Source organism: Falco cherrug, chromosome 9 (assembly GCF_023634085.1).
Source record: "Falco cherrug isolate bFalChe1 chromosome 9, bFalChe1.pri, whole genome shotgun sequence".
Taxonomy (NCBI): Eukaryota; Metazoa; Chordata; class Aves; order Falconiformes; family Falconidae; genus Falco; species Falco cherrug.
In genome coordinates, this window is record NC_073705.1 from 42,507,855 (window position 1) to 42,527,224 (window position 19,370).

The 19,370-nt window shown below is 42.1% G+C and overlaps 1 protein-coding gene across 1 annotated transcript in view; it reads right to left on the reverse strand.

The window, feature by feature from the left end:
- The window catches only part of BICC1 (BicC family RNA binding protein 1), a 109,322-nt gene extending 90,411 nt beyond the window's left edge, over window positions 1-18,911 (reverse strand). The window contains exon 1 of the mRNA XM_055720886.1: window positions 18,504-18,911. Within this exon, the coding sequence (XP_055576861.1) occupies window positions 18,504-18,705 (202 nt within the window). The 5' untranslated portion in view covers window positions 18,706-18,911. The remainder of the gene's footprint in view (window positions 1-18,503) is intronic.
- Between the last annotated feature and the right edge of the window lie 459 nt (window positions 18,912-19,370).

Sequence of the window (19,370 nt, forward strand, 5' to 3'; positions counted from 1 at the left end):
AATTGCAATGCATTCAGGCAAGTATCACAATCACAAAAAAAAAATCTGAAATTTAAGTCCTCCATTACTTCCCTTAGGCTTTATCAAGCCCTCTTGATAGAGGTAGTCTTTCACATGATGTTGGGTGAGCTTTACACTGCTGGGAAGTTCTGCAAGTCAACTTCACCTTCAAATGCTGCTGCTTTATATTATAAGAAAAAAACCAACCCTCCACTGGCTACCCTCTTAAATTATGCATTCTCAATATATTGAGCCCTTCACCTCTATTTCAGCCCACTTATTCACACACAGTGACTCAGGACAGAAGAAAAAAAAAAAAACAACAAAACACACAGGTCAGTATTCTCACAGGTTTGCATAAACTACACAAAGACTGAAGTAACACTGAAGAATGCCACTAAGTCATCCAGGAGAAAAAAAACCCCGAAACCAAAACCAAACAAAAACCAGGGGTGTGCCACCAGCTGAAAATGTGAAATTCAAGGATACATATCTCGCCTAAAATTACTAACTCTACAATTTTTTTTTCTTCTTAAGACAGGAAGGAGAGGATAGAACATGGATCCCTTGCATCAGAAAACGCTTACTACTAAGGAACAGAAAAATTAAACAAGAAATCACAGTCATTACTCTTCACCACCCAAAGCAAGGACACAAAGCTCTGCGGCAAAAAAATAAGTTGTCCACAAAAGATTCCTAACATTCCTCTTCCATTACAATAATACAGACTTCAAGATGTTCCACAACATGAACTATAGCTTCGTGCAGTGCAAACCAGCTAACAGAAAAAGTACTTTCTTCGTGCAGTTAAAGTGAATTAGCTTTAAAACTAAGCAGAAAGAGAAAAATTGAGGACTTGCTGGCCTAGCTCCTCTGTTGAATGTTTGGAAAGTTCATGTTTCATGAGCCTTTAAGCAGAGGTAAACAGTATCTCAAGGCTTGCAGAAGACTGTACCTGAAGAAAGTTAGTAATACTGGAGTTTTCTTGTAAATGTATCATACTGGAAACTTCCACTTCCAGACAAAAGGTATTTGCATAAGAACTAGCTCTTGAAATCTTAAAGGAGCCCTCATTCAGTAATTTTGTAACACTAAGGCATTGAGAAAGGGTAAGGACGAGTCACCAGGGAGAACTCTAGCAGCAGAGCAGATGCTCAGCTCTGCTGTCACACAGCAGATGCAACGGACACCAGAGAAAACGAGCATTTTAAGTTCAGAAAAATCCTCCCTCAACTGAAAATGTCCACTAAGAGTAAGAAGTGTACAACTACAGTATGCCTACTCCAGAAAAACGGCAAACACAGCTCTACTCACACATGATAAGTATCAAACAAAGCCTCCTACTATCGACTTTATTAACTGGATCTTCCTAGACTTGCAATTAATCTGTAGGAATTTTCCCAGTTTCTCAGCAAAGACTGGGTGATTTTGTATCAAGTCTATTTTTACAGTTAAAAAACCCAAATTAAGTCCGCATACTCACAGAAATGCAAACCCAAGATTCAGAATAGCATTCCTAATACTGAAATCCAGGTATTCTAAGAAAAAAAACCAAACCTTATAAAAAATATGAAATACACACACTTATTTGGCCACATTCTAAAGATAACACCATCAGTACTACTGATTTTTCAGCTCAAGGTACTACAAAAGTATAACCATCAACTCCATGCAATAGCACAAGTACGGCACATCAGATGTGGCTCCAATCTTTGTGCTTCATACAGTTCCACTATATCAGAAAAATAATTTCTTCTACTGCCTGTTTTTAAACATCTTCCTTAATGATGTTTTTACCAGTGCTACTTCAACTATTTCAGTTGTCCCTTTAAACCAGAATTTGGCTATTTGGTGGTGGTTGGTTGTTTTTTTGGCACACTGCTGAATTCTAATTCTATGCATGGCCTCATTGTTTTAAGTTGTATTGAGACTAGTAGATTGTTCTGCAAGGACGAGCATGTAAAAGAACAATTTATGAATTCACATAGACACAGCAAAACTGTCTTGACATAGAGGGAATAACATTGCAATGACCAGAATGAAAGTCAAAAAAGTTCACAAGGTTCTCTGTCTCTGCACATCTCAATCTTCCATTTTGAAAAAAAATATAATAATAATAATAAAAAAGATCTCTAGAATTAACAGAGGTGAAACTTTGGATGGTCTACTCCATTTCTAGAGTTCATAAACCATTATTATTAAGGCTGCCAAAAAAAAGTAACACTTCCTGTTTGCATTTTTTTCTTTTATTTTGATTTTGGTTGAATTCAGGTTTCCTGTTATAGCTCAACTGTCTTTAACCATAAAATACTTTTCAGCTCTGTAAGTTGCTACCCTGAAATCATGAGACAGCTTGGCTACTATAAACCCACAACCTTAGCAAAACCAGTTTGCAGAAACAGACATGATTTTTTCTGTAACTTGCTGAAAAATAATCACCAAATTTAAGGTGTCGAACAAATATTTTGTTTTAGAAAAAAACCCGCATGGGCTTCTGTTGCCTAAACTGTCACAGTGAAATGCTTACCAGCTCTGTGTCTGCATGAGCCCAATTGGTCACAGATTAGAGAGGTTCCTCCAGAAGAGAAAACTCTTCTTACATTGCTAGAGAAGTAGCATCAGGGAGCTAGTACAAATCCCTAATGTGTTCAGTGTGGATGCTCAGTTAGCTGCCAACCTGCACGTCGCAGTAATTAACCAGATCCTGCCAGAAAGTCAGGTAATGGTCTGTATTTGAGCAAAAGCAACTGGCGACATACTAGTTTGGACCTGTGGTCCATCTGGGGCAGTAACTGCCGTTTACAGAAGAAGATACCAGTCATTAGAGCACATTGAAAGAATCTGAATTAAAAGTTGCAAAACCCCTAGAAAAGTGTCTTCCTCCTAACAAGCCTCTTCATCTCTTCTTCTGTCCTCAAAAAAAGCCTAAGTACTATCCCTTTAAATTCAATAAAGTTTAAATAATGAACTACTTAAAAAAAAAATGCCTCTGCATTTCTGAACCTGAACTAAAGAGATACAGCCCAAGACCACAATGTTTGAGAAGACTATATTGCTTGGGAATTACAAGAGACCACAATGAAAGATATTTTTTTTTTTATTCTGTAATTAGAAGGGAGTATAACATTGTAACATTTGCTGTTGCTAAACTCCTTTGCAGGATATAAAATTACTTAGACATTGTTCAGAATGCACTCTTATTCCTTTGATTATTAAAATAATGTAAGAAAGTATAAATTATAAGATGTTAAGTACTAAGGACTCTAAAGTGTTTCAGAATAAGAACCTCTAAGTTTACCATTACCATCACACTATCAGCTAAAATTGACCTACCTTAAATACGTGTATTCCCTAAATTACCTTGCAAATTATTTAAAAATATTAAGATGATCAGTAAAACAGCACCACCTTACAAAGTGAATACTCACCTGTAGACAAAGCTATGATCTTTAAATCTCTAGCACTATCTAGATGATTACAAAATTTATTTTATGGTTGTTGCCTTTCTCTTTAGAGTAGAATGATGCAAACCAATGATGACTGATGCATAACCAGCAGTTCTACATCATGGTTCTCCTGTTTAAATCTTTCAATATGGAAGTCCATGTGCACTGAGGCATCTGAATTTGCTTTACTGCTGCGAGCAGAAAATGCACTAGTCCCAACTGTCTTACCACTGCCTCCATTCCAGTAAAAGCAGATCTGATCAGCTGGAGCAGCTCTCTTCCGACATATGCACTAGACCACCCTAACTCAACGCATCCCATGGAAAGAAGACAAGCCTGGGTGGGTAAGTAGGAAAGTATTTACACCAAAGCCTACACTGAAATATAGGTGTTCACCAAAGCTGCACTCCCTCTGAAAGGGCAGGCTGGAGCAGGGGAAGAAAGCTGAACGCTGAACGTTCATTTGGCAGCCCGGTGAGCTCCCAGCTCCCCGTGCCTGCCCTCAGCCTGCACTTCACTAGCATGAAGTAGCAACAGCCCCGCGTCTGTGCGCCAGCTGCGAAAATGCCGAATGTGCTCCGATTGATCTCAATTCATCACACTACTGGAAGAAGGCAGAACAAAGCCGGTGAGTGGTTTCTCCTCCTCTCCTCTCATAAAACAATACAAACAGAGAGAGAGGAAGAGAAGCTGAACAGAAGCGCCAAGAGCAGATCCTCTCGGAACAGCATGTCTGGCTGCCGCACGACGTACAGGGAGCTCTCTCCTGTGCGCATCCAAAGCTACTGGACTTTTATAATCCTCTTAGTCACGTCTCTATTTGCCTCTCGGGTCCCAAGACTTCCCACTACAAAAATATTTCCTATGTGTCTGAAAAACTTGGCATTTACACTCTTCTACTGAAACTCCGGTCTGGCTAACCTGCATGGGCAGCTATGTAAATCTTTCCTTTAACTCTGCCACTCGCTTCTCCCACGCTTTACTCTGTCAAGCGGCATGCTCCCACTAGACTCAAGCCAGTGCTCTGCTTGGAGAATGAATACTCCTTTAACTTGTGCAATGTAGAAAGAAGGTAGCAGGAAAGAGAGACACCAAAAGCAACCTAAGTCAGTGGGGAGCTGCAGCATGAAGCTGACAGCACGTAACCCTTTAACACATATTAATTTAAAACCAGTCTCAAACTCTCTGCTGGCTATTTAAGCTGGAGTAGAAAGCAGTGCCAACACAAAATCTGTAGTGATACAGGAGACCCACCCAATTAAAAGATTCTTACAAATATGCATTTGATATCCTTAAGGGGAAAAAAGTACTACATTTAATATTTTATATTCTATTTGCTATGAATTATATTCTTAATTCAAAACACTAACAATTTAAAAATAACTTAGATACAATTGATCTGTAATCAAAGTTTGCATCTTTCAGGTGGTAAATCACCTAAAATTATACTTAACATCCAACAGAATACAATCTTCCAGCACTCACTTCTCCCAAACATTTACAGGAACACAGAATATGAAGTTTTGTAAACGATTAAATATAAACAAAACTTTAAAATAAGCTGATCCTACTTTTTTCATGGCATAAACGATTCCTTGTGTTTCAAACACTGGAATGACTTTTTTATTTCTGCCAAATCTCTGAACAATCTAAAGATGTCACTGAAGACCACTTAGAGTAAAAAACCTGACTGCTGCTAAGCAACCCAGAAAACACTCTTACATGTTCAATTGTTTAGTGCATTAAAAAATTTCACACATATTGAGAATCCATGTACTCTGGACTCTAATGACAGTAATGTCTTCCACACAGAGGAAGAAAAGAAAATTCTGCAGGATATGTTCGTATTTCAAGAAGAAATTGCTTATAAAGGACGAAAGAATTGATCAAATTTATTCGCTGTTTCTGCACATGGAATAGATTAGAAACAGATTCTCCCTTATCCGCTATTTTACACACACTCCAGAAGTAAATTTACTAAGGAAAACCAGCACTTATGGTTTTTTTACTAAAAACAAAAAAGTGCACCAAGATTCCTTTTCACTATATAAAATAGTATTTTAAAATAATGTATTCCATATCCAGACTCCTTAAATCAATGCTATTTTAACTGCTCTAAGTGCATATAAACAAAGGACATTTAATATTTCACCATTCCATAGAACTTCTCACCCATGGCTGCACATTCACAAAAAGTAAGACCAAGCCTTATATTCTTTGAAGTAGATCACAGTGAAATTAAGTATTTCAATATTACAGGAAGAACAACATGCATATCTAGCCTTCATTTGAATTACACAAAATTCATATACACATTTGTTACTTTAATATATGTATCACACAGAGATACCATTTTAAACACAGATTTTTTTTTTCCCCCTCCATCAAGCAATTAACTTTACACTGTGCTACAAAAGCCACGATGAGTGAAATGTTCTGCATAGGAGCTACTTTACAACAGAGCTTCTGGTTTAATTATTCTGCAAACAGTTCACTGAATCCCTGTTTATATTCCCTCAAGCAATTCAATCATCTTACTATAAAGGTCATGGGGAATATATTCAGAAGACATCAATCTGCTAAAGCTTTTTTGAACATAAACATGCTTCATGGCATCACTTAATTGACCTAATATTTATTTTGGAATTATGTATTTCATTTTTTACATTTCTCAAGATGCTTGGTCTTAAGTTACTGATCTCGTATATTCAACTGCCATAAATTTATTGCAGGCACAGTCTGAACAGAACAGAGCCAATAAAAATAGATATAATCTAAGCCTTCCATTCACATAAAGTTATTGGCAATAGGGAAAAAGGCAAATTTAAAGGTTAGTTAAACCACTAATTCACAGTGGCAATACAAATTCCTAAAGCTAGACTTTACTTAAAATTGAAGAGTATCACCCACCTGTAAGTCGAATTTTAAAATATTTTTCTAAACAAAAAAGGAAGTGGTGAAAATATTTTAAACTCCAGAATATCTGGTAACCTCACTATGAAACTTCAGAATATTCAATACAATTACAAATTTTAAAACTTGCTATATAAAGTTACTAATAGCACCAGCAGATCAAAGAGACTGATTGTGTTATGCATATACTGGATTTAAGAGGAAGTCATACATTCTCAAAAGGACTGAAATGACACTTTTTAAAAACAGGATAAATCATTAGTATTACCAATTTATACCTCCAAGTATCTTAATAACATTGTTTCTTTCAGGACAGACGTACTTGGCTTAATGCCAGTTTTCAGATGTGTTTATACTATAAACTGCTTAGCTGAACTTCATTAAAAAAATACTGCAAGTTTTCTTCATGAGGAAATATAACATAATTCCTTTCCAAGAATGCCCCTGATCTGGCCTGTTCCATAAGCAGCAAAATGGCATTTTGGTTTTGTTCTGCTAGTCATCTCATTGCTAGTTTGAGCAATGAATCTAGTTTTTACAGATACGTCATACCAAGTAAGTAGAAAAATATCCCAGTCCAACCTTTTTTTAATATCCACACTCAAATTATATATTTTACTTGAATGATCTAGAATGAAGTTTCATTTTTTCTTTGGCAGTAATTCCTATTTATAATTTTGGATTTCAAAAGCTCTATAATATTTTAGCAACTAGAGCAAAAACAACCTGTTGTGTGGTAACTGACAAATAGGAGTTATCTTTGCAAGTTAAAAAGCTTTAGAGAAGGACTGAAAGACCTAAAAAAAATTTGCCTTCCCATAGCTTCTCAAATAAAACATTGGGCAGACACACACATACACACACAAAAAAAAAAAAAAAAATCAGAAAAACCTTTCCCTGGGACATAGGGGGAAAAAGTACCTATAAAAGCCACTGTATGACAAAGAAATTTTCTTCAGCATCTACATGCTGCAAGGCTCAATAACCATATGAGCACAAAGATTGCTGCTTATTTGTTTCCTCGAAAAAAATTCTTACAGACCTAATTTATATCACATAGTTTTAGCAGAAATTGGAACCAAGATTCCGCAAAGCCTCCCAAGGCCCGGCCTGCACAGAAGTTGAGCAAGTGGAAAATGGACAGCTCATAGTTCACTTGCATCTACACATTCCCAATGGGCAAAAAGCTGAAAAAGGAATGGGGCATCACTATTTTTTTAAATTTGTATTTTAGAAAAAGATTCACCACACAACTTCATCAAGGTTTTTTTCCCCCTACACAAGGAGTATTTTCCACAAGGTTTACTGCAATCCTTACACACCAGGCAAGTACTGGAACTGCAAGGGAACAGAGGATTTGAGGCTGCATTGCAGCTGGTACCACACTGACCAGCTTCCTACCACTGGGAAAAGACTCAACAGTCAGTCAGACTGGGCAAAGAAAAGCAATTTAATCAAGCTCTTAGGGCAGATCAGTGGAGGATACTGCTCCTAGTCCAGTAACATTTCTATCAGGCTGCATTTGTACCTCTCTAGAGATGGTGTAACAGCTAAAACATTTAACTACATATACACATATAGTTCACAACTGGTAAGTGATACCTATCAAAAAATCTTCAGCTAATCGCAGATTGTGTGTGTCCTGGCAAGTGACCACAGTAATAGTCCTTAGCCTCTAATAAAATGGGTCAAAATCTGACCTTTAAAGTTTTAGAGAATATCCACCTGGGCAGATTTAAAAAAAAACCCAAGCATAAAAAAATATAGCTTTATTCCACAGCATTTATAAAACTTTTGATCTCAAGATTCCAAATTCAAAAGCCACAGCTGCTGGCAGCTGGCCATTTGGGAGGTAGTCAGAATAACTGGAAATCTCGTGCCTTTTAAACGCAATATCTATTGTTGTCTGTCTTTCTCTTCACCAGTGATACATTTCTAAACATTTAAAAAAAAACCCTTCACCCTTGAAAAAAAAGAAACTAAAGAACAAATTATCTCCTATTTGTTCTCTCCTATGTACAAAAAAGAGACTTCCAGGAAGGCTATGTTGAGCAACAAGTTTTTCTGTAGCTTACACAGCAGAATCCAAGTGATAGAGATAACACAACTGTGCTCCAATCTAAGCTGCATTAGGAAGTTCTGTTTTCACAACTTGCTAGCATGCCACCAGTAAGAACATAAAGCTCAGCAGGACATAATGTAAGCCATTGCATGTAGTCCATGAACTACACCACTTGAACCAGTGAGGCGACTCCAAACCACAGCCAGCTCCCACTGCTTGGCCACCGAACCTCCAGTTGGTTTATCCAGTTCCTGTAAGTGAATCCTGTTGCCTCAGCTTAAGCTCAAGCAGTTAAGAAGCACACACAAGCTAACTTAATCTTTGTCTGAAAATAATTTTAAAAGCTGTTGGAAGGCAGCAAAGCAGCAGCGCTCAGTGCATTGCTACAAGAGACCTGCGTCCCAATTCACCCAGCCAGGCTGCAGGTCCCCTTCCAGCCAGGGACCCTCCAGTCATGCTGCCACAGGCCAGAGCATCCCTGGCAAGACTGATCTGCAGCCAAACTCAGCGCCCATACACCCCCCATGTGGGCAGGATCAGGCTACAGGAAGGTGTCTACGTAGACCTGCCCTGGCAGCCACCCCCTGTCCCAGCTGCCATCCTCCCGGAGGCTGCGGGGGCTTAGGTACCAGCACCCTCCCCAGGCACAGGTTGCAGCTGAGCCTGTATTAGCCATACCCAGCCCTTGCATACAACAGACCTAGGGTATGTACTTAACTACCGTGCGCACGCACACTGCTGCCAGCCACACAGCGGGGTCACCACACCTCATCTCACATACTGAACCTGTGACTGCATCATTCAGGTTGGTGCAAATCAAACACACTGGGCACCGCTACTTGTTCTCAGTTCTGCTTACTTAAAGCCTGGCTACACCAACACCTACCACAGACCACCCAAAAAACTATCATTTTTTTGTCAATAAATAAAAATCTAAGGAAATAAGACAGGAGGATACAGTATTGGCACAAAAGAAGATCAAAATAAAGAAGGATCAGAATAAAAATAAGAAGTGTGCATAAGGAGGAAGAGGTAAGATGCCCCAACATTCTGATCTTCACTGTTCATTGTGAAACAACAGTTCACAGGCAGAGGCCAGTGGTCAACAACTGGCCTGTGAAACAGCATCATATACATGGATTTTTTGGGGAAACACTCTCAAATGGTAAACGCTGACTTGCAACATAATTACCTTGTATTTAGGAGACACCATGAATTAAAGCGGTGTCTAACAAACAGCAGTAACCACAACAAACAAATAGAATAAGATTAAGAATTTAAGAAGTATTAGTGATTTTCTACCTGTTCAAGAGAACCACAGCTTCAAAACGCCAACACCAACCTAAGTAACTTTTGACTGCTCCATCAGTATTGTAAGTTTCACTGACATGACACTAAAAAGCACCAATACCCAAGCATAAGAAACACAAAATTTTAAAAAAAGAAGTCCTACTAGGATTTTTAAAGGTGGGATGTACAGACCATTTTTTCCACAGCAGATGTTTCTCACTGTCCTGGGGAAGGCAAATTGACCCCTATACTCAGTCACAATTTTATCAGCTCTGAAGTAAAGGCTGCAAAGTACCATTTTTAATACTGTTATTTGATAAAGCATTTATTTAAAAACATGTATTTATAGTCTTATTCAATACATAACACTAATAAATATTAACCTCTAACATGACTGTCAAATATTAGATTTAGTATTGTAGCTCAACAATTGAAAATGTGAAATCAATGTTCAGCTTTGTAGTTAAGAATCTTTTGATTCCTTTGCTTTCCGAAATTCACTATCTCACTTCAGCACTGAACACTGAAACACTAACCAAAATCCCCAGATTTTACGGTTTGATTCCTTTTCAGATAAAGGAGAAAAGTCATAAAATGAAATTTTGCCTCTTGTTCTGTCATTAGGCACCACTGAGAAGAGTCTGGCTCCATCTGCTTATACCCCAACACAATTACACAAAATTAGTAAGGTCTTCCCTGTGACTTATCAAGATCAAAGATAAACAGTCCCAGATGTCTCAGTCCCTCCTCCTATGTCAGATACTCCAGTCCCCCAACAGCTTTGTGACCCTTTGCCAGGCTTGTTCCAGCACACCCATGTCTTCCTTGTACTGGCAAACACAGGTCTGGACACAGGACTCCTGATGTGTCTCCCCAGGGCTGAGTAGCAAAGAAGGAAGGATGCCACCCTCAACCCACTGGTAACATTCTTTCCGATGCAGCCCAGAATGCTGTTGGGCTTTTTTGTCACAACACTACACTGCAGGCTTGCTTATGATCAGCTTGCCCATCGAGACCTCCAGGTCCTTTTCTGGGACACTGCCCTCCAGCCTGTCACGCCCAAACCTGTGATAGTATATGGGGTAATTCCTCCCCTGGTGCAGAAACTCACATTTACTTTTGTTGACTTTCATGACATTCTGGCCAGCCCATTTTTCCAGTCTGTCGAGGTCCCTCTAAATAGCTGCCCTCCATCTTCACATCCCTGACCAGTTTTTCCTTGCTTGCAAGTACAAGGTCCAGCAGAGAACTTCCTGTTGTCACCTCCCTGACCACCTACATTTGGAACTTGTCATGAATGCACTCCAGAAGCCTGCCACGTTGCTTGTGCCCTGCTGTGCAGCTCCTCCAGCAGAGAATAGCATGGTTAAAGTCCTCCATGGGGATGGAGGCTTGCAAACATGAGGCTTCTGCAAGTCATCTCAAGGCCTCAGATGATGGACTGAGCAGACATGCTTATCACCCCCCAGGTTCGGTCTATCCAGTAATCATGACCCACTCTCAACTGGCTCATCACCTGCTCCAAGGCAGAGCTCCATGCAAGCCCACCACTCTCTCACATAAAAGGGCAACACCTTCTCCTCGGCATCCAAGCCTGTCCATCCTAAAGACCCTGTATCCAGTCATTGAAAGACTCCAGTCCCAAGAGCTATTCCCACCACACCTCTCCAACCTCAATGAGACCATAGCTCTGCAACTGCATGCAGACCTCCAGTCCCATTTGTTCAACATCCGTGCTGCCTGCATTAGCATCAGGCATTTCAGTGAGATATGTGCTTCATGTGGATTTCCCAGAGAAAGCATGATGACTTCTCTAAGTGTCCTGCAGGCACGTGCCTGTTGCATGCCTTTCTGATTTCTGTGCCTTGGTCTCTACTGCACTAGAGCTACAGAGCCAGGATAATGACTAGGACAAACCAGTGTTGCTACATACCCATCAACCTCTTTTCAGGAAATCTGTTTTGCAGCAGAAAAGTTAAACACAGTTATGCTACTAGGCAAATGACTTACCCATTCAGACACCTAGCATAATCTCTGTTCTGTATTTGTTTTCAACCCCCAATCTATCACACCCACCTTTTTTTGCATAGACATCAAGAGTTTTTCCCCCCAGTATCCAAAACCTACACTTTTACATTAAATGAGAGAACCTGTTGAATACCCAGATTCCTTAGACTCCATTAGCTGGAGAGCAGCAGCAGAGATACAGCCTTGTGTTTTCCGTGAGGATCACAGCGACTCCAATAGCTCCACACATACAGTGACCTGGCAGAGGCTTGCTATCACTCATGAGCGTTCCTTCACATCAATGAACCTTTAACAGGAAATAATTTTTTTTGAAAGTTATGTACTCCTATTCCAGTAAAGAGGATATCACTGTAGACATCTTCACATAAATCAGCTATAAAAGTCATCGAAACATGAAGAGTTACATTGCCCATGCAATACAGTCATACTGATCTGAACCAGAGACAAGAAAGCCTAGGCCTAAACAAAAATAGATACTGAACAAAAGCTGCAGATATGTTTCAAGGAAGGCTTTTAGTTGCTTAAGTCTTTTTTTTTTTTTTAAATTACCACCAATTAACAGGTAGCAACTTAAAGAATAAATCCTTAAATCAAGTATACTCATTCCTTCAGCTACAAAAAGTACACACAAAATGAGTTATCTGAACTCCAATTCACATGTAGTCATATTAGTTTTTACGCTTAAAGCCACTGAGTCTTCACAGTAAGGGATATCACTGTAAAAAAAAATTAAAAAGCTATTCATTCTTCAACACAGAGGGCTGAAATTAAAAAAAAACTAGCATGTTTCATTGTTTGACAGGCATAAAGCCAAGAGCCTGAAATAAGTACTCAAAATAGGACGTATTTTCCAATGGAGGTAAAGATTACAATATAACCAAGAGGAATGTGCAAGCCAGCAATACTTAACTTAGCAGTTCATGCCAAACCATGATAGTCCGTTGTACTACTTAAAAAACACTGAAACTTGAGAAAGTGGTATTATTACAATTGTTAACAGTGGAATGCAAGACCATTTTTAAACTAAAAGTCACACAAATTCATTTAATATATTTATTTTTGTAGAAATAGACTATTCAGCACTTTAGGGAATTGAAAACCTGAAAAAGAACTTTTTTTTTCTTTTTTTTTTTTTCTACTATTTGCAAGTTAAATACCAAATGTATATGCTATTAGAAAGGCTCCAGTTTCCACAACTATGTCCTTGCCCAGGTTATGCTGATACATTGCAAGGAACAACAACAACAAAAAAACCAAAATAAAAAACCACCAACAGAAATCTCAATTCAGAAAAAAAAACCACCACACTTTCTTCCTCTAGGAAGCTGTTTAGGACCTACTAAAATAAAGAATTGAGAAGATACTTCAGTAAGAATCTGGTCAAAGAAAAAGACATACTTCACATCTCTTAAAGTTCCAACAGGGACACAGGGAACTTTAAACAGCAGTATAAATCAAGAGCACTAAGTATTCTTAACTTCAGTTGCAAGAAAGGTAAATTATTCAAAGGATCACACAACATTTAGTTTAATTATACAGATTCCTGCCACCATCACACTCTCAAAAAAAAAAGTAAAATTCCAGAAGAGAATTAGTAATTCCTGCTTAGCCATTTAAACATAAAAAACCCCAACATAAATTTAACATGGAGTTTGCTATCACCACACAGAAACCATCAGTCAGGACCATTCCATTTAAATTATGATTGCCTATTAAGCAGCTAACTCACTGAAAATCTTTCAATTCATGTTTTCAGGGGCTAGTCTTTAACAAAACTATGCTTCATAGCAATGTCGCAGCAGAGGCCCAGGTTCCCTAGAACATCTGAACATCTCCATCTTCTTTAATATATTCAAATACAAGCATTTTTCTTCCCCTCAAACTCTGCTTGTCACACTTACCAATTTATTCTCTGTAGTTAAAACTACTAGAAGTCTAAGAGAAGTAGAAAAGTATTAAAAGTACTTTCCCACATAGTTATGCATTAAGTAGGGAAAATATACATGTTTAAATACAGTGAGTTTCACCTGATGGATCAGCAAACAAAATAAATTGGTTATCATCCAAGCATCAGAACTAGGCACTGCACAAGTACAGTCCTAGGATCAGGCAATGGCTTCAAAAGGTGACCTCCACGCAAAGGAATTAACAAATTTCAGTAGATTTACACTAAACTTTGACCTAGATTAGATTGTGGAAAAAATTGTCTCTAACTACTTAGGTCACTTCGCTCTAAGAAAAGCATGGCTTCTTCTGGTGAAAGACTACTAGTTGAGCATTTTCCTAACTCCCCATGACATGCAAAGAGCACCAAAGCAGAGGGACCAGGACAGGGAAGAGCCATATAGAATATGGTGCACACACCACTGCTGCCGTTAGATTCTTACTAAAAAACAGCATGAATTTGCTTTTTTACCAAAATACTGTTGTGTGACATTATAAAGTTATTATAAAGTTATGAAGTGTTTAAACGTGTTGTACATATATCCCATCAAAACCCCCAATGTACGTTTAAAAGCATGACATAGAAAAAAGCTTATTTGAAATGCAAGCCTGGTATAACGCTTTGTAGCCAAGAATAAGACATACATGCAAGAGAAAAAGTTGCCTTTTTTGTTTCTTTGGTTGGTTTGTTTTCTTCTTTTAAGTTCATGGGCTATTTGTCTAATTCGATTGATTGCTGTGACATTATCTGTTAATTATACTTTTTTGACAGCTTTTCTAAGTTTAGTGGTTTGCATTTTTAAATAATATTCAGCTGCTATGGTAACAGGCAGTCAAACATGCACTAAGTCATTCATTCCACAGTATTAAGTCACCTGAGCATACACCAGAATTTTGTGCAGAGTAGCTATAATTAATAGGGCTACTATGAAAGATCATCTTCTGTTGCTGCTGAAAAGAACAGCTCATCCATTCTAATCAAACTTGCTTCCTGGGGGGGGGGAAAAAGCTTATTCTCAAGATATTTGTTTACCAATAAACTCTGATGAAGACATGCACCATAAGATATCTCAGGCTTTATGGTGGAATGTAAGCTTTGTTTCTGGAACATTATTCCATTCATCTATGAGCAAGTAATAAAGGAGTCATACAAAGGAGTTGGACATAACAAGAAAAAACTATTCTTATGTTTAGGATTTTTACCACAGCATTTTGCATTTTCTGATATTCCAAACATAAGAGCTCTTAGAGAAGCTCCCTCTACCTTTCATTTCACATACTTATCTTAAGGCTATTCAGAACCACACTCCGAAACACCAAAAATATTAAACCAATTATTTCAAAGTTGGGGGGTGGGGGGGTGGGGGGGGATGTACCAGAAGCACCCTCAAATCTATCAAGATTTTCTGATACCTCAGTTAACATTTGGTTTCTGCTTCAAATACAACTGGTAGCAAATTAGCCACCTGAACATTTCTGAAAGAGCTACCCGGTATCTCACTACGGCACTTACTCCAGTTGTGGATTTTCTATCTGACAACTGTATCCCAGTTGTGCCCAGGAGCTATACAGTCTGCTATGCCCAGGTGAGTCTCACCGAAGCCTGCGTTGCCCCTCAAGAAACTATCCACGCAATATTAAGTGCGGGAAAGATGAAAACAGCCATGGCAGAAACAGAAAATTCAGCAACGCAATCACCAAATGTGACAGAAGGACCAAGAAAAACACTGAGCTTCTTCATACTCTTTCTAGCCCTGATTGTTTTTTACATTTCATCATTAATACAGTAAACAACAGATGTTAACTAGCAAAAAAATAAGGGATTCCACAAGCAAAAATGAGAACATTTCCTGACAGGTTTCTTCAACAGATGCGGTTTCAAGCTTGGCTTTAAAGATGACTGAACTAAAGATGACATATTCCCACTTTCCCATAAAATAAGAAAGCTATCGTGAACAGTGGAAGAAATCACAAGTTTTTAAAGTCATTTTAAGACCTTTCACAAGCATAAACATGCTGTCTAGCTGCTGGTAAAAGCAAAAGAGCTTTTAAGCATTTAATACGAACAAAAAGCTGTACTTACACCAGCCCGAGTTAAAAAAAAAAAAAGCAAAAAAAAGCAAAAATCCAGCTAACTTTTGGAAATCAGAAATCTGGTCATCACCACTTAAGACTACAGAGGTGTTTCCCCTCCACGATGCAATTTCTGCATATTTTAAGATCTTCCAGTGAAGGATCTGGTATTAGAAACTGTATGAATCATGACCCTATGAACTGCCTAAAAAAAGTTAGTTTCTGGAGATGGCACACTGCTTCCTTTCCATTGTTCCTTTCCTTCTAGGGGGAGTAAAAGTTTCCACTCCCAACAGATGGCCACAAAAAAAAAAAAAAGGGGGGGGGGGGGGGGGGAGATGGGGAAGTTGTTAAAACAAATTCAACTTTGGCTTGTAATTAGCAGTATGATTGACACTGAATTTCTGGGTGCCAGTTACAGATCTGGCTTCACGATGCTCTTTGTGACACCCTGACAGAGCTATTTGGTGCCTGAGGTATTCTACAAGGAAAGAACAAGTAAAGCCTATCTTGTAGGAATTCAAGAGGCAAGATAAAAACTTGTAAAGTACGTAAAAGAAACTGAATGAAAGTGACAATGTTTAACAAAAAGTTCACAGTTTTCTGACAGAAAGAGCTATTATGTGTGCCTCACACTTCCTAATAAGCAGTTTTTCATTACCAATAATCCAAAAAAATTATGTTTTCACGCAAAATCGATTATTGACAAGTCCAACACACCCTTTTTGTGAAGAAAAGTACATCTGATGCAAAAACTCTTCAAACCATCACCTAAACCATGTGTATTCTAGACCAGACATACAACAACTTCTCATCAAAAAGGCGGCAGCACTCTGTTTGCATTTACTCACTGTACTCTATCAACCACAACTTTTTACTACACTCTTATGATAGTAAGAAAAAAAAATAAATGGAACAAACAAAAAACCTCTCACATTTTGACACTGGCTACTACTGGATGACACAACCTATACAGTATATGGATTCTGCTTAGGAGCGTCTTTTACCTTCACATGCTTACTACCTCAGGCAGTAGAAGGAAGGACTGTGTGTGGGATGAGATAATGGAAATTTATTTTGCTACTAGAGGAAAATGTTAAGGCAATCTTCAATCTTCTCAGTACTTTAACTTTTGACCCTTCTTCCTGTAACTTCATACGCAAGAACACTTTTTTCTTTTCAATATCCATGGGGGTTTTTTGGTTTTAAGACACCTTCGATGAGCAAATCTTTATTAATAGTTGTTGCCGCTTATGAGACTTCTGTATCTCAGAATTCCTTTCTCTTTACTGCATTACATAATGAGATTTTTCTACTAGTGCTAAAGTATTAACTGATTAAAGATTAACTCACCCCCAGGAGAGAGAATCTCAATTAAAAAAATTCCAATCATTGTAGTCACCAAGTCAAACCGCAGCTCTTCGGGGACCAACCCCACTCACCGGCTCCCGTTCCCCTGCTCGCTCCCGCAGCCTGCCATGGCTGGCAGAGGCAGGTGCCCTGCAGGGCAGGGTCAGGCAACCAGCACCCCCGGCTCCCAGCAAGTCAATGAAATGCCTTCCAGGTGACACGCCACACCAACAACAGTGAAATATTTATCAGGGGTTTGTTTTGAAAACGTACATGAAATACACCGTGTTAAGTGTAACATGAAGTGTTTACAAAACAGTAGTCCCCGAGGAAGGAGGACCTTCCTGAAACTAACTTTATCTTTCCTTGTTGATCCAAACACAGCCTGAGATTTGACAACACAAGTCCTGAAACTGACCTCCGTTCTCATGGGCTCTTCAGCAGCACAAAACACCCCAGGGGCAGCACCCCACTCAGCAACAGCCCCAGCCGGCTCCCGTCTATTTATCTGCTCTTCAGCAACAACAGCAACTGCTACTCCTATATATTTTGTCAGAAGCTGCCTACGTAACTTCCACGGAGAGTCAGATAATTCAAAACATATTGGGACAAAATATGTAGTCTCAAGGAAAGGGGGGGGGGGGGGGGGGGGGGGAGAAGAAGAAAACAGAGCCAAAGGCTGAGCAAGTCTCAGGGCAGCGGCTGCCGGTGTCAGCTCTCCCGCAGCCAGCCCCGCTCCTCCGGCCGGGACGCCCAGCTCCAGAGGCTCCCTGCCCGGTACGCCGCGGCCCCGGCTGTTCCTCGAAAGCCGAGAGCCTCAGCCGCCCTGCCAGAGCGCGGATATTATGCTTTTAAAGAGGGATTTCTGAGGCACCTTGACCTTCAAAGCCGCAGCCTGGCTGCGCGCTGGCTGCCGCTGCGAGACGAGCCCTGGCGGGGCTGGGCACCGGCACCACCCGCCACGCCGGGGCCGGACCGGCTCCAAGCGACGTCTGACGCCTCGGGGGTGCCCTGTCACACGCCCCCGGCCGCCACGCGCGGCGCCGCTGCGGGGAGAGGGAAACACGCAGCCTCCCCCCCTACCCGCTGCGGGGAGAGGGAAACACGCAGCCTCCCCCCCTACCCCGCCCCGAGCAGCGCCGGCCCGGGAGGCCACGGCAGCGCCCGGCAGCCCGGGACCGGCCCGCGGGGCTCCCACCCACCCAGGGCCGCGGCCAGCGCCCGGCCGGCCAGCGGCCACCCCTCTGCGGCGCCGGAGGGGCTGACAGGCGGCTCCCCGGCCCGCCGGGGAAGGGGAGAGGCAAGGCACGGCGGGCCGGGGACCCGGCCCCTTCCCCTCCCGGGCCGCCACCGCCCCGCGCCCCCCGGGGACCGCCGCCGCCGCTCCCCGCCCTCACCTTGGAGCATGGCCTCCAGTTTCTTCCTGTCCACCCGGAATCGCTCTTCACCCCACTCGGGGCTGTGCAGGGGCCGCGGCGGACCGGCCGAGTCCTCCTCGGAGCCGGGCACGGGGGAGTCGGTGCTGCGCTCGCTGTTGGAGCCCGGGTCGGAGAGCGGCTGCTGCAGGTACCCGCTCAGCGGGTCGCACTGAGCCGCCATGCCGCTGCCGGGCGGCCCCCGCCGCCGCTCCGAGCCCCACTCGGCCGCCTCCCCGCGGGACGCTATCTGCCCCCACAGCCGCCCCCCCGGCTCATCCCAGCCGCCGCCTGCCAGAGTCCCGGCCCCGGCGCCGCCGCCTGCGCCCGCCTCTGCCTCCGGCTCCCCGCCGAGTGTGCGCGTCCCCGGGCCGGCGGCGGCGTCCACGGCTCGGCGGCGCCCCCAGCCCGCCCGCAGCCCGCACAGCATCTCCGCCTCCATTGGGCCGCCGCCGGCCCGCCGGGGAGGGGCCGGGGATATCCCCGGCCGCGGCCCGGGAGGAGGGGGCACGGCGCGGCGCGGCGGGAGGAGAGAGGGGAGGGGGACGGGGAGGGGGAGGGGAGATGCCGCCCACAAACGCACCGCCTCCGCCTCAGGGCCGGCCCCGGCCGGGTCCCTGTCAGCGGGGCTCAGGGGCAGCCGCCGCCGCCCAGCCCGGCCCGGCGGGCGCTCCCCGCTCGGGGCAGGCCCCGCTGTGAGGTGAGCGGTGCCCGCGGCGGGGCGGGGGGCGCCGGGCTGCCCGCGGCCCCCTCGGCTTCCCGCCTCCGCTGCCTGAGGGAGGGTCGGTAGCGATCGTGGGGTTCCGGGGAACACGCGACGTGCGGGGTGGCGGCTCTGGAGAACGGGCC